At 45.0% G+C, this 16,049-nt stretch overlaps 1 protein-coding gene across 1 annotated transcript in view; it reads right to left on the minus strand.

Moving 5' to 3' along the window:
* GALC (galactosylceramidase) overlaps nucleotides 1-16,049 on the minus strand; it is a 60,541-nt gene that overhangs the window by 17,978 nt on the left and 26,514 nt on the right. The window contains exons 8-11 of the mRNA XM_074956076.1: nucleotides 7,669-7,824; nucleotides 5,301-5,425; nucleotides 4,163-4,290; nucleotides 491-580 (exon numbers count right to left, since the gene is read on the minus strand). Of these exons, the coding sequence (XP_074812177.1) occupies nucleotides 491-580; nucleotides 4,163-4,290; nucleotides 5,301-5,425; nucleotides 7,669-7,824 (499 nt within the window). The remainder of the gene's footprint in view (nucleotides 1-490; nucleotides 581-4,162; nucleotides 4,291-5,300; nucleotides 5,426-7,668; nucleotides 7,825-16,049) is intronic.

Genomic DNA, 16,049 nt, shown 5'->3' on the forward strand with positions numbered 1-16,049 from the left:
CATGCCCACAAGGGAGGGAGAAAGTAGTGGACTTCCAGGTCAAATAAGAAAAAACGTGTTCCTCTCCACACCACCAAAAGTATTTTCAGGAAAACATTAAGGAAAATCCAGTAACTGAACTCTTTTTGATGTTGGGGGAATCAGTTGTTGGTTGGTGAAGATGATCGTAGTGTAACAAATCGTTCTTCTGTGAATACAATAACTATTTAAGTCTCTTATATACCCCACAGAATGAGAACGACAGTGCTCATCTTTTAGCCCCCAAAGTATAGGCCTCCACACATAAGTTAAAGGAGCACTTTCAGCTTACAGCAGTAACGGATATGGGACTTACTACGTGGCTACAATTTTAGAAGCCAACATCATTCACATGCACAAAGCTAGTTCATTACGCAGTGCCATCTTATTTTGTACACGTATTAAACAATATGCAGCAGCCTGAAGTCCCTGAATACATTGATATGATACATATACAAAAATATTTACTTACAAAGGATCCTTTGAGGTAGAAAGTTGCTTTCTGAGGGAACACAACGAAGGGAGACAATGGAGGCCTGATACACTGAGAGTGCAAATAAGTCTGAAAAGAAAATGAATGGAACAGATGGGAAACATACATCACTGAAATCGGTCTTTGGCCAATTTTGATAGGTGTCACAATCCCCAAGTATGAGCCAAAAGCCATAAACATTAACAAAACAGTAACAAAAGGGATCAGATAAATTGGTTTAGTTCCAAGTTCACTGCTATTTTGTGGGTAATGGAAGTTAGAGTCAGAGAACAACAGTTCATATTTTTATTTGGGATGCTGCTTAAATCAGCAATGTGACAGGATTCCCAGGACTCCTTGCCAGACTACTGGAACCAAGAATCAAAGAGCTGGAGAAAGAACTGATCACACCGTTCACCCGTAGGACTAAAACGCACACAAAACTGATTTGTGTGAAGATGAGAACAAGTTAAATGAACTCTGCATCCAGATGATAAATCTTATTGTAGTTTGATTTCTGCAGGAATGATGGCCAAGATTTTCTAAAGTGATGCTTTTTGGGTATCCAATTTGAGATGCCTTAAACAAGCGTGATTTTCAGGGGTGAGGGCTTGCTCAAAACTCTCTGAAATAAGGCCCCTTTAAGGTATCTCAAACTGGGCCCAAAAATCCCAAGTCACATTTAAAAATCTTGGCTCAGATACCTCTTGCAAGACCTGCACGTGGCCCAGAAAGAAAAAAATAAAAGCTTTAAAAAAATTCTAAAATCCCCTAGTCCTGCTTCATCTGTTGCTCCCTCTCACTATAAACTTTCTACCTTTTCCTGGGGTATTCAAAGCCCTCCGCCTGATTTTAAAATATTATGCCTACTCAATCAAGGAACTCACAATACCACATGACCAAGGCCTTTCATTCTCAGTTTTTAATTTATGTAAATCTTCCTGGGAATTTATCAGTGTTTATTACAAAATTTAAAAAAAAACAGGGGAAAAATTCGTGCAAAAATTAACTTTACACAGTTTGCTGGGTGAATATTGGGGGACAGGAGGACAGAAAAGCAACAAAGTAAAGTAAAAGTAGTTTAATGCTGTGGTTTATTTCATGAACTGTACATTACATACACATATGCATGCACATGCACGCGCATGTATACATATCTTCTACATTAACGTAGATAGATGTGTTTATGTTAATAAGGTACTCAAGAAAATACAATATATTATATTAGATAAACAATCAGCATTTTCATGTACTTCATGATCCAAACTTCAGGTGGGGTGGGGGGGTGGGGAAAAAAAACACTAAAAGACAAAGAATACCTTTTGAATAACCTGGGAATTTTTCAGTATAAAAAAGGCAGTAAACTGAAAATGAAGGGCCTTCCACATGACCAACCACAACTAATCAACAGCTCTAATTTCAAAGGGCAGGAAAGAATAAAGACTCTTTTCCAAAACCCCATCACCAGAGACTGTGCTGACCCTCAAAACCACCACGAAAGAGGCTGGTGGACGTCAGTACTTGTTTAAAAAAAACCCACACACATTATAAAATATGATAGAACATGGAGAGTAAATATTAAACAAATATTTCAAAGCCCAAAGATGCTACTATATCTATACAGCAAAGAGGCTGGAAAGCTCTCGTTACATACTGAGCTTAGAATATAAGGGTTGGAAGAGACCTCGGGAGGTCATCTAGTCCAATCCCCTGCTCAAAGCAGGACCAACACCAACTAAATCATCACAGCCAAGGCTTTGTCAAGCCAGGCCTTAAAAACCCTCTGAGGATGGAGATTCCACCACCTCCCTCGGTAACCCATTCCAGTGCTTCACCACCCTCCTAGTGAAAAAGTTTTTCCTAATATCCAACCTAGACCTCCCACACTGCAACTTGAGACCATTGCTTCTTGTTCTGTCATTTGTCACCACTGAGAACAGCCTAGCTCCATCCTCTTCGGAACCTCCCTTCAGGTAGTTGCAGGCTGGTATCAAATCCCCCCCTCACTCTTCTCTTCTGCAGACTAAATACGCCAAGTTCCTCAGCCTCTCCGCGTAAGTCATGTGCTCCAGCTCCCTAATCATTTTCGTTGCCCTCCGCTGGACTCTCTCCAATTTGTCCACATCCCTTCTGTTGTGGGGGGACCAAAACTGGATGCAATACTCCAGGTGTGGCCTCACCAGTGCCAAATAGAGGGGAATAATCACGTCCCTCGATCTGCTGGCAATGCTCCAACTAATACAGCCCAATATGCCGTTGGCCTTCTTGACAACGAGGGCACACTGTTGACTCATATCCCGCTTCTCGTCCACTGTAATCCCTAGGTCCTTCTCTGCAGAACTGCTGCCGAGCCATTCGGTCCCTAGTCTGTAGCAGTGCATGGGATTCTTCCCTCCGAAGTGCAGGTCTCTGCACTTTTCCTTGTTGAACCTCATCAGATTTCTTTTGGCCCAATCCTCCAATTTGTCTAGGGCCCTCTTTTTATCCTATCCCTACCCTCCAGCGTATCTATCTCTCCTCCCAGTTTAGTGTCATCTGCAAACTTGCTGAGGGTGCAATCCACACCATCCTCCAGATCATTTATGAAGATATTGAACAAAACCGGCCCCAGGACCGACCCTTGGGGCACTCCACTTGATACCGGCTGCCAACTAGACATGGAGCCATTGATCACTACCCACTGAGTCCGACAATTTAGCCAACTTTCTATCCACCTTATAGTCCATTCATCCAGCCCATACTTCTTTAACTTGCTGGCAAGAATACTGTGGGAGACCGTGTCAAAAACTTTGCTAAAGTCAAGGAACACCACGTCCACTGCTTTCCCCTCATCCACACAGCCAGTTATCTCATCATGGAAGGCAATTAGATTAGTCAGGCATGACTTGCCCTTGGTGAATCCATGCTGACTGTTCCTGATCACTTTCCCTCTAAGTGCTTCAGAATTGATTCCTTGAGGACCTGCTCCATGATTTTGCTGGGGACTGAAGTGAGGCTGACTGGTCTGTAGTTCCCCGGGTTCTCTTTCTTCCCTTTTTTAAATATGGGTACTATATTTGCCTTTTTCCAATCGTCCAGGACCTTCCCTGATTGCCATGAATTTTGAAAGATAATGGCCAATGACTCTGTAATCACATCAGCCAAATCCCTCAGCACCCTGGGATGCATTAGATCTGGACCCATGGACTTGTGCACATCCAGCTTTTCTAAATAGTCCTTAACCTGTTCTTTCACCACTGAGGGCTGCTCACCTCCTCCCCCATACTATGTTGCCCAGTGCAGCAGTCTGGGAGCTGACCTTGTCTGTGAAGACCGAGGCAAAAAAAGCATTGAGTACTTCAGCTTTTACTACATCAACTTCTTAATGTTATTTAAGAAGTAAAAGAATAAAGTGCCTCTAAAGGTTAAAACTGTAGTAAATACTTTATTCATCTAACAGTTTTCTACTGCACTGTGTCACAAGTTAAGCCTGTGATACAAGACTGACACACCCTGATTTCCAAGATCTAAATAGCTGTACCATCCAAGCACAGGAAGACAAGAGAAAGAGTTCTATTTGCTCTCACTGGCAAAGGTGCAAGTGACACGTACACAATGAGTTTCTGCAAGACAATTTTTTCAGAAAAATCCTCCTAAATCTCTACTGCTTTGTTGGGTATTGGAGAACATTACCATAGTTTCAATGATGATAGTAAGGTTGCCTAGGCCATCAGTCAGAGCTACATAGCTGCCACCGCCTTCTAAATGTCCATCCACCTGCAGGTAGTGCCAGCCAGGGTAGGTAAACTGGGTTGTGTGTGCTGTGCAATAGTGAAAAGAAACCAAAAAGAAAGGTCAGCATTCATTCCAGGAAGTTCATCCTGCTACCATTTTGTAGCTTCCATGCCACTGGTTTTACAACCATACGCTTTACTTTGAGAGAAATCTCCATAGAAATTATAAGGCACGAATTCTGGCTAGTTAATTGAAAAGAGACCAAAGAATCAAGAAGGTGGGGATAGCAGATTCTTATGTCTGAACCCCTTGCTACAGGATACATTTTTCTGTCTGCAGATGAATAGCAGAAGATCCAATACAGGGGAACTTCACACCATCCTGCCACATAGGGGAAGGGGCAGGTCACCTGATCTGGTGACCAACTCTGCAGGGACAAGAAAAGGTTATGGGTGGACCAGAGGGTGGCCACTGGATCCATATATACATATTTAAATTGTGAATACATAAAATTTTTATATGCTATATACACACAGAGTAAAGTGATGGTTACAATCTCAGCCATCTCAAACAGAACGTAGGAGTACTCCAATTCTGTTTTCTCTTCCTCCCTCTCAGAACTCAGAAAGCTCTCGGACCCAGACATTTTGGAGATAAAATAGAAAATAAAAATCAGGGACCGAGTCCTAGCTTTTACAGAGGTTTTAGCTCAAAGCCCTTTTTAATTTTTTTTTAGAAACAGAGTTAAAAAACCCCAAAACAGTTGTTTGCAATGAAAATGGAGAGATCTTTAATAATGGGAGCCATGAACTACACTGATGTGTGTGGCACAAGTCAAATCAGAGAACCAGATCTCATTTCCTGTCAGGATTTCTTCCTGCCCTCATTCTAGTTAAAATGAATGAGGGAAAGTCTTCGTATTGCTAAGAAAGTAAATATGTTCAATAAAAAAAACGGTATCCAATAAAAAGTGAACATAAAAGAAAATTATTAAACACCAAAAATAGAGGACGTTGTGCTACTTTAATCTAGCATAAAAAACCCAGAGTATTGTATTGTCTATACTTTTGTAGGTCTGTTTGAACTTTTTATTTACCTGCAATCCAGATGGGAGCTTCCACTGCATAATAGCCACTCCACGGCTCTTGCGCTGTCATTAATCCATTCCGACCAAAGGGCAAATCTTCATAATAACTAGCCACCAAATTCCAAGCAATAGTGCTGGAAAATAGTTTTGTTTTTAAAGTCACAGTAGTTTTGAGTGCAGAGAATTGAACAAAATATTTCTGATCATGCTGAGACTGAACGCCCATATGTGTCTGCATAAACTAAACACTCCAATGGAGCTACTTCCTTTGGCAGATATATTACACATTTGCAGTGGTGGGAATTACCTGCAGAACTACCACGTTCTGTAGGTATCTGTGTTTCTATACTAGTGCACCTAAAGAAAGTTTAGAAAGGCCAGCAAGACTAACTTGACTAGCAAAGTATTGCAAGATCCTTAGCATCTGGAATTTGCATATTCTAACCTCAGCTGCAGTGGAGCCCTTAATTAAAGCATCCATTCATCAATTTAGGATATTTGCTCAATTCATCACACCAGGTCTTTGGGAAATTAGAAAAAGGAAAAGTCAAGCTCTTGGGGTTTATATACGAAGAATATGGTTTTAAGCGCTAGTGAAAAGAGCTAAATGAAGTAACTTGTGGACTGAACTCTTTTTACCCACACAAAACAGACAGCAGCAGTGCAACTTTTACCCCACACTGTCCTCTCACGGAACCTCAGTCACTACAGGAAACGTTCTCAGTATACCAAAAAAGCATTAGCCTGATCAACCACTTTTAAAAAAAATTAAAGAAACCCAAAATCAAGAGAGCTTGTTAATAAAAAGATCCTAGGTCTTATCCTCCTATTGGCACATTTGCATGTATCAAATTACGGCGACCATTTGTGCATGAAAATACTGTGATGGCATACATAGCTAGTCGCTGCTGCAGGCAAACACTAGTTATTCTTTTAGTACCCCCTGGTATGGGCCAGTACCTAATTCACACAAGTGGTCATTATAACTGTGTGTACCACTGTGCACCTGAATTTTTAAAAGGGGGGTCCTAAAAAGTCGACAAAAAAGATGCTTAGAAGAAAAAGGTTTTGCTTTGTACACTAACCAACTTGTTCTATTTAAATTTTCGAGAGCTCCAACTTGGCTGACAGGAACTACAGCAAATTTCAGCCCCATGTCATGCAGATAATTAGATACTAGCCTGTTTTCCATAGAAAGGCCAACATGATTTTAATTATTCAAGGTATGCCAGATATGGGGCAGCTTGTAATACCTGATGAATACTGTGTGTTGATGTGGTTATTGGGATGTTTACTGTATGAATATGTTGGTTTAGTTTAATAGAGGACTGTAAGGAAAAAAGCAGAAAGGGAAGAAGAATGACTCAAGGTAAGACTTCTCAGCAAACACTTGAGAGCTTTTTAGAGACAATGCCATGATTAGAGTTGGTTGGGAACCTTCCAGTGGATTGTTTTACTTGTCTGAACATGCCAATTAATCAACAGCGAATCATTTCAAAGGATAAGGTAGATTGACCAATTTCTGTTCGAAAAATAACCATAAAGCATTTTGACATCAAAATGGAACGTTTTGAAATTTTTGGAACCAAACAGATTTTTCATTTTGAGATTCCTTCTCATTTCAATATTTTATATTATAAACATTTTTTAATTTAAAATGTTGAAATCTGAACAAAACCTTTTGATCAATCTAACCTCTTCTCCCCTCCTCCCTCCCCCCCAACCCCCAATTTCATTTTGTGGGAAATTTTCAACATTTTTGGTGTTCTTGTTTTTCAGAACAGACTTTCCCACAAAAAACAGTTCACACCCACCTCTAGCCAGGACAGGAAAAGGACTGGGAACCAGAAAAATCAAAAGAAAAGAACTGTGGTAGATTTAAAACAGAAAAATGTCTCAAAGGAGTTAGGGAGGGATATAAGGGGAGTTGTTCAGCAGAACCAGATGAAGATGCAGGTACCCACTGGGGTGTCTCAAGTCAGGGGATGGTAAGCCTTTAGATCAGACAGATGTGTGCTGATTGTTGCTATAAAATCCTCCTCTCTCTCTCATGTGTTTTCCTACTCCAAAACATACACTTTTCTCTTAAGGAGGCTGTTTTGTCACTAGAATACCACTGTCAGACCCCCAAAGAAAAGAACCACAGCTGTCCAAACTCAGCTGGACCTGCTGGGTAATCATGGTTGAAACACAGGACACTGTGGCACACAGCCTGGTCTAAAAGTGGTTAAACTGTGGAATTCCAGCCTACAGTAGTAAAGGCACAAGGCCTGACACCTGAAGGGTTCACTCAAAGAGACCAGAGAAGTACAGCTAGCCTTGTAACTATGACACTATGCTGAAGTTATGAAAATAACTGACTGCATGCAAGACTTACGAGGTCATATTTCCATTCACATAGTTCTGGTTCAGGATCCGAGCCCAGCAGCCTGCACCCACTTCATCATTGAAAGTGCTATAATCTTCTGAAGCCCATAGTTTCTTCTGAGTTGCTAAGGCATTATCCACTGTTTTTGTTCCAGGGTAATGAGCCCTGGATAGTATTTCAAAAAAAGGACAGCAATTAACACAAGAAAAGCAGAACTCAAGGACACATTCAGTTATTAGCTCAAAGCAAAAACAAAATGCCTGGTGCCAAAAAAAATAAAAATAAATCACTATGTGGATTTCACGCCAGAGAATCATACTAGTTAAATCCAGAAGAGAGCTACAATATTTAATAATTTAGCCCCATCTGTGCCAATGCAGGATTTTTCCTTATAATATAGTCTGATGCTTTAGCAAGTCTAGTTTTAAATATCAAATGCAAATCCGGCTTTTTATTCCCTATCCTGGTGTGCACATTTTTTCCTGATAGTCGGCATTAGTGCCCCCATGCTTTTATCTCATTGCTGCTAATTATACCACCTTGTACCACCCTAAATAAATCCTCTTCTGGGTTTTTATGACTTTCACATACTTATGGATTAATAATAATTCTCATCACTGGGTATCTTCAAAGCCCTATACATACAGTGAGATCTCCCCTTAGCCATCACTTAACCATGCTATTGATGCCTACTCTTAAACTCTTTCCTCAGAAATAAAATCTTTGAACTTTCAGCAAATATGTTGTTAAAGCCAAGAGAAAAAGCACTGAAAGTTTGGAGCAGCTGCAATAAACTGAGGTTATGTACAGAATATGACAGGAGCTCTGCTTATTTCTCTTTGACAGATCTTTCCTACTCCAAATGGAGATATTTGTTCTCATCCAAGTAGACCTTTTGTGCTCACACTGGTTTGGTTACCACTGATTCACTAACGCAATTTCGTCTTAACAGTTTCAAAGGCTTTCTTTCAATCAATAAGGGGCATTTTTGGTTACTCTGTTATCTGATGGGAAACTAAGAAGGACGTCAACTACACACTGAAAACAAAACCATAAACTCTATAGATAGAGGTCTGAGAAGGGTCCTTAATATTAGTCTGATATAGAGGCAGAGGAACCTTGCTAATTTGTGGGCAAGGGAAGGGAATAATATTTCTAAAACAAAGAAGAAAGAATTCAACTAAGTGATCTGTTTCTTTTAAGAGGAGTATGGACAATCTCCCAATATGGTACTCATTCACGTATAGCTTTACTAATCTAATAAAAGGCATAATACAGTGCTCATAAATATGTTGAATATTCATCCCTATGCTGTTAGGCTTATTGTATACACGTTCAACTCTTTTTGGTTTGGAAGCAAAAATGTAAGTGACTAAAATATTAACTTTGATGCTTCAGGGATTAGATGAAAAATGTAGTTTGCAGAAACAGATGTAAAGCAGAGTTAGTAAATGTGCACTGCTATGCCCCTCTCCCCTGAAGGCTCTCAAAACGCTTTACAAACATTATTACTCAACTCCCCTGGCAGATACTATCCCCATTTCACAGAAGAGGGAAAAGATGCAAAATGAACGTCAAGATCACGCAGGTACGCAGTAATAAAACCAATACCCAGACTTGTATTTTAACTACAAAGAACAAGGTCCCTGTATATACATAAGAGGTGGAATATGAAAAGTGGAATAACCAAATAATGGGAATGAGAGGAGAGCACTAAAGGTAAGGGAAGAAAATGGACAAGAAGATGGGATGACCAAAGGGTTAAGGTTAAAAAAGAAATAACTGAAACTGGGTCATTCAAAAAGGACAGAAAGACCATTTTCAGAACGTATTTATGAGCAGCTTTGCTCCACTTGCAGCCCACATCCTGTCAGACACAACATCCCAGTTTGTTCCATTAGCGTGTGCTTAAGCAGAACAGTCTCACCGAGAGTGAGAAGTGAGTCATTTTTTCCCCCCTCAGATGCCAGTGAATGAGCAATGATCACGAACTCTGCTCCTCAGACACTGCCTGTACCCTAGGTGCTTTGGTTTCTTTTATTAAGATCTAACAGACTCCACATAGAGTAGACCACAGCTCAAGCCTCATTACCCCATGGCCTGACTTTTTAATAGCTACAGTTATTAGCGGATTCCCTCACACTGCCAAGCACGAGTTTTTAAAGAAGAACTTATAGCCCTTCAGTATGCCTTCAGTCTACTGAATCCATAACTACTTTAAAATTTATGGGGTCACTAGACTGGGTTATAATCTTCTTTTAAGTTATCCTTTCCACCTGAGCACCTCAGCTACACTGACCTGACAAATAGGGTACATGGCACACAGCAAGAGGTGCACTGTGCCAAAGAACAAGTTCCTTTCACAGAGAGAAAAAAGGTCAGATTCTTCACATCTTCCAACTTCCTCATCAGAGCAAGCTGTTCCCACCTCTTCTGCAGATTCCCCAACAGCCTTAGAGCCAGAACAGCTGGTTCCTATGCCACCCCTCATCTCTTCCCACCTCCGAACACCCCGAGCATGCTCCAGCACAGGGGGCACGGCCACAACATACTGCTCTGCAGCTACCCCTAGCTAGTGGACCGGTGTGTGGTGGGGGTTAGGTGCTGTGGAGTGTATAAAACTAGTTAAAGCAGCAGTCTCCAAACTTTTCACAGTCGCACCTCCCCTTACCCGTGTCTGCGCACACACACCCCGAGCCTGGGCCAGAAGGGGGGCCACAACTCCGGGGGGGGGGGGAGGAGCACAGACGGGTAAGGGGGCCGAGGCTGGGGCCACAGCCAGGGCCAGAAGTGAAGCCGGGGGTGGAGCTGGGGGCCAACTCTAGGGGCCAGGAGTGGAAGCCGTGGCCAGGCCATGGTCGGGGCCGGAAGCAGGGCCAGAGCAGAGCTGGGGGCGGAGCAGGGCTGGGTGGTGCTTCCTCCCTGACCCTTGGGTAGGCTGGCCCAGGCCCTGCTGTGCCCCCGCTCCCGCCCGGGGTGCCACACCTCATAGTTTGGGGACCACTAGGTTAAAGCGTTATCAGGGAGCCAGTTATGACGTTCTATCTCTCCCCCTTCTCTGCTTCTCCCCATCTCGGGGTGGCAGCAGAGAATTTGAGCCTTACAGGCTAAAGTTAGGAGTGATCCGTATATAGCTGGGATGCTTCAACAGAATAGGTAAGATTTAAGGACTTATTTTACAGGAGCAAAGAACTAGAGACACCTTAACAGGGAAGCTGTTCCAAACATCTGGAAGAAGAGGAAGTATAGTATCAGGAGTGGGCAAAGGAGGGCAAGAGAGAAGCCTGGATGGAGAGCAGGTAGTGAAAGGTAGGTAGGAATGGAGTTCTGGAGAACTCTGAATGTAAGCTCAAATGTCAAAGAGAAAAAGCCACTGCAAAATTCCACTAAGGGGAGAGATAGCAAGAATGGTATGAAGATATTATGTTAGCAGGCACACTGCAGAAGGAATGGAAAGTATGTGGAAGAGATAGGACAAGGCCAGTACACAGGATGTAGGAAGATGGGAAATTAACAAGCTAGCATGAAGTATTGGCAGAAGTAATGAGTTTTGAAAAAGCTATACATAAGTAACAGAGAGTGATACTAACAGCATCATGTTTTTAATAAAGGAGGGAAACTGCTCTTGCTTTTGACATTCATTCATTCTCCATTCCACAGCCATTGGCTAAGTAGTATTTTCATTGCACCCTTCCATTTAAAAACAAAAGAAAAAAACCACCTTTCAGACAAGAAGGAGCAATGCTTTGAGTGCTGTGTTTTTCAAGAGACACTGAGAATCTTTTTGCTCTGTGTTTGCAAAGCGCCTAGCACAATGGGGTCCTGGATCCATGACCTAGGTGTCTAAATTCTACAATAATACATGTCTAGATATTATCAAGCATTTTAACATTAAATATGTTTGTATAGTAGGCAATGGACTAGTAGCATTCCCATATAAAAACAGTTCTGTGAGTGGCAGAAGTTTTGCATGAGAGAACTAAATTAAATCCCACTTAGAGCAACAAAAGGTAAAAAAAATCATTTTTAGGAAACAAATTTCTCATTACTGTTAATTCCACCTTCTGTTATCTACAGTGAACAAAAATTAAAGTAGATTTTCCAGATTTATGCTCCTTGCCTTTTCCACTTATCTCACTATTGGACAGAAAATTGACTAGCTTATTTTACTTTTTGACTTCCATGCACTAGCACAATATTGTGATATACAGGCTGCAAAACACTGCTAGGGAATATTTAAATTCATAAAAAATGTCTGAAAAACTCTATTCTGAAGAAGTTTTACAGAATTGGCTTATTTGCACAAAACTTGAAGTCTTAATTATGCAATATCATCCCTGTAAGAAAGTTTAAGTTTTAACTAGGATAATAGCCTTTGTTTCTTACCACTCTTCAACTTTCTCATCTTGATTATCTAATCCACTTTAACCCAACCAAGACAGAAGTGCTAGGAAAGCAGACTTTCCTGAAATGATGTACTGTATTTATTCAACCTTATATATCCTCAGAAAAATAGGTTTGTTAACATGAGCCTCAAGCTGCCACATCCACCCATAGACACTTTCACAATAATGTATTTTAAATTCATAGCTACTAGGAAATATTTGATGCCTTTATTTCCAAAGACACTGTATTAAAAGACAGTTACCTTTTTGTAACTGGTGTTCTTCGAGATGTGTTGCTCATGTCTATTCCACAATAGGTGTGTGTGCTAGCCACATGCACCGGTGCCGGAAGTTTTTCCCCCAGTAGTACCCGTGGGGAGGAGGGGGGGCACACCCCGCGACCCCTGTAGTGGCGCCTGCCTGGCGCGGTATAAGGGGAGCTGAGCACTCCCCCCACCCTCAGTTCCTTTTTGCTGGACAACTCCGACAGAGGGGAAGGAGGGTGGGATGTGGAATAGACATGAGCAACACATCTCAAAGAACACCAGTTACGGAAAAGTAACTGTTTTCTTCTTCGAGTGATTGCTCATGCGTATTCCACAATAGGTGATTCCAAGCTATATCTGTTGGAGGTGGGTAGGAGTTCACAAGTTCCCAGGATGGAGGAAAGCCCTGCCAAACCCGGCGTCATCCCTGGTTTGGGGGACGATCGCATAGTGCAAGGTGAACGTGTGAACCGAAGACCATGTGGCGGCCCTACAAATGTCCTGGATGGAGACGTGGGCCATGAAGGCAGCAGACGAGGCCTGCGCCTGAGTCGAGTGTGCCCTCACAATGGGTGGCAGGGGGACACCCGCCAGCTCATAACAGGAACGGATGCACGAAGTGATCCGATTGGAAAGCCACTGAGTAGAAATCAGCTGGCCCCTCGCATGCTCAGCTGAGACGACGAACAGTTGGGAGGACTTTCTGAATGGCTTGGTCCGCTCGAGGTAGAAAGCCAGAGCCCACCGCACATCGAGCCGGCGGAGACAGCACTCCTCACTGGACACGTGAGGCTTGGGGCAGAGGACCGGTAGAAAAAAATGTCCTGACTCATGTGGTAGGCAGAGACCACCTTCGGGAGGAACGCGGGGTGTGGGCGGAGCTGGATCTTGTCCTTATAGAAGAGCGTGTACGGAGGCTCAGAGCCCTGAGGTCCAAGACTTGCCTGGCCAACGTGATTGCAACCAGGAAGGCCACCTTCCATGAGAGGTGAGACCAGGAGCACGTGGCCAGTAGTTCAAATGGGGGCCCCATGAGATGAGCCAACACCAGGTTTAGGTCCCACTGTGGGACCAGGGGTCTAGAATACGGAAAGAGACGGTCCAAACCCTTAAGGAACCGGCCAGTCATAGCATGGGAAAATACCATGTGCCCTTCCCCCAGCAGATGGAAGGCCGATATGGCTGCCAGGTGCACCTTTACTGACTAGGGTGCCAGGCCCTGGGCCCTCAGGTGAAGGATGTAATCAAGGATAAGTTGGATCAGGGCGGGCACAGAGGAGACACCATAGTCCGCCACCCACCTAGTAAACTGGGACCACTTCGCCAAATAAGCGCGGCGAGTGAAGGGCCATCTACTTTCAAGGAGGACGCACTGAACCTGTTCTGAGCACGTCCTTTCCTCTCCACCTAACTACTAAGCAGCCACGCCATGATGTGAAGAGCTGCTAGGTTGGGATGGAAGAGGCAGCCCTGGCCCTGAGAGAGCAAGTTCAGGCGGAGCGGCAACGGCCACAGCAGTGCTACCGCCAGGCCTGTGAGGGTCCCGTACTAATGCTGCCTGGGCCACGCCAGGGCAATCAGGAGGACCCGGGCCTTGTCCATCTTTATCTTCTCCAGGACCCTGCTGATTAGAGGGAACGGGGGAAAGGCATAGAGAAGCCAGCCTGACCAGGACAGGATAAAACATTGGAGATAGCGCCCCTCCCCAGGGCCCCCCCCCCCGGAACAGAACCGGGGGCATCATCGGTTCTGCTGAGTCGCGAATAGGTCCACCTGGGGAGTTCCCCACCTTCAGAAGAACAGGTGGGCCACTTCCGGGTGGAGGGACCACTCATGTTGCGAGGAAAAGTCCCTGCTCAAGCGATCTGCCCTCTCGTTCCAGGCGCGCGGTAGGTGGAAAGCCTTCAGGTGGATGTAGTGGGCTATACAGAAGTCCCACAGCCTGAGGGCTTCGTGGCAGAGGATCGGGCCCCGACTTGCCTGTGGATATAGAACATCAAGGCCGTGTTGTCCATGAGGACCCTGACTACCTTGCCCTCCAGGTGCAAGCAGAAGGCCATAAACGCCAGCCGCACTGCCCTGAGCTCCTTGATGTTTATATGTAGGGTCAGATCTTGAGCTGACCACAGGCCTTGGGCCTGAAAGTTCCCCACATGGGCCCCCCAACCCAGGTCCAATGCATCGGACACCAGCTCCAACGACGGGGCCGTGTCCCTAAATGGGACCCCTTGGAGCATGTTGTTTGGGGCGGACCACCGCCGCAGGGAGGTGATCACAGAGTCTGGCATGGTGAGGACCTTGTCCATCCTGTCCGTGGCCTGGGAGAACTTTGAGGCCAACCAGAGCTGGAGGGGACTCATCCCGAGTCTGGCGGGACGGACCATGTACGTGCATGCTGACATGTGACCCAAGAGCTGCAGGCAACCCCTGACTGTTGTCACCAGGAACCTTGCGACCAAGTCAATGAGACCTTTCAGGGTCTCGAATCTGTCTGGCATGAGAGGGGCCCTGGCCAACGCTGCATCCAAGAGCACCCCGATAAACTCTGTGTTGGACCAGGACTAATGTGGACTTGGTGTTGTTTACCCTAAGGCGGTGCATGTGGACAGGAGGAGCACCACGTGATCCCTCACCTGCGACCGGGAGGTGCCCTTGACAAGCCAATCGTCCACATAGGGAAATATCTGGACCCCCCGCCATCTGAGGTAGGCTGCTACCACTTGACATGCATTTTGTAAACACCCTGGGGGCAGTGGACAGACCAAATGGGAGGACCGTGAATTGGTAGTGATTCTGTCCCACCACGAAACGGAGGAAGCGCCTGTGCCCCTCAAATATGTGGATGTGGAAGTACGCGCCCTGTAGATCGACAGCAGCGTACCAGTCCCCGGGATCCAGGGAGGGGATGATGGAGGCTAGGGAAACCATGCGGAACTTGAGTTTCACCATGTACTGGTTCAGACCTTGCAGGTCCAGGATGGGCCTGAGCCTCCCTTTGGCCTTCAGGATAAGGAAATAACGGGAGTAATACCTCTTGCCCATGAACTCCTCGGGCACTGCCTCTATCGCTCCTAGTCCTAGGAGCCGCCCCACCTCCTGCTTGAGCAGAGCTTCGTGTGAGGGGTTCCCCAAGAGGGACAGGGGCAGGAGGTGGCTGGGCAGGGAGGAAGTAAACTGAAGGGTGTAACCCCGGGAGATGGTGTTGAGGACTCATCGGTCGGAGGTTAGCCGCAACCATTCCGGGAGGAAAGCACACAACTGGTTGGAGAAGGGAAGCTCTTTTGGGGGTGGATCCCTGATGAGGACTGGCAGGGTGCCCCGAGCATCCCATCAAAAGTACCTTTTCCCCACCTGCTTGCCCTTGGAGGACCCAGGCTTGGGGGCAGGCCAAGACTGCCTCTGAGGGCGTCTCTTATAGTCCCGCTGCTTCTTATGGGTGGCCTCATACTTTGGGAGGGCGGCCTGGGCGGGAGTCTGCTGCAGCTTGAACTTCGGTTTTGCCAGAGCCGGGACATAGAGGCCCAGAGTCTGTAGGGTCGTGTGGAAGCCTTTCATGCCATACAGCCTTGTATCTGTTTCTGCGCCAACAGAGCTTTCCCGTCAAACGAGAGATCCTGCATGGAAGACTGCGCCTCGCCAGACAGCCCAGAGAGCAGGAGCCATGGATCGTTCAGCCGTGTCCGCAGCATCCGAGGCTGCCTGCAGGGACGCCCTAGCAGCCGATGCCCCTTCCTCCACT

This window comes from Natator depressus, chromosome 6 (assembly GCF_965152275.1).
Source record: "Natator depressus isolate rNatDep1 chromosome 6, rNatDep2.hap1, whole genome shotgun sequence".
Lineage (NCBI taxonomy): Eukaryota > Metazoa > Chordata > Testudines > Cheloniidae > Natator > Natator depressus.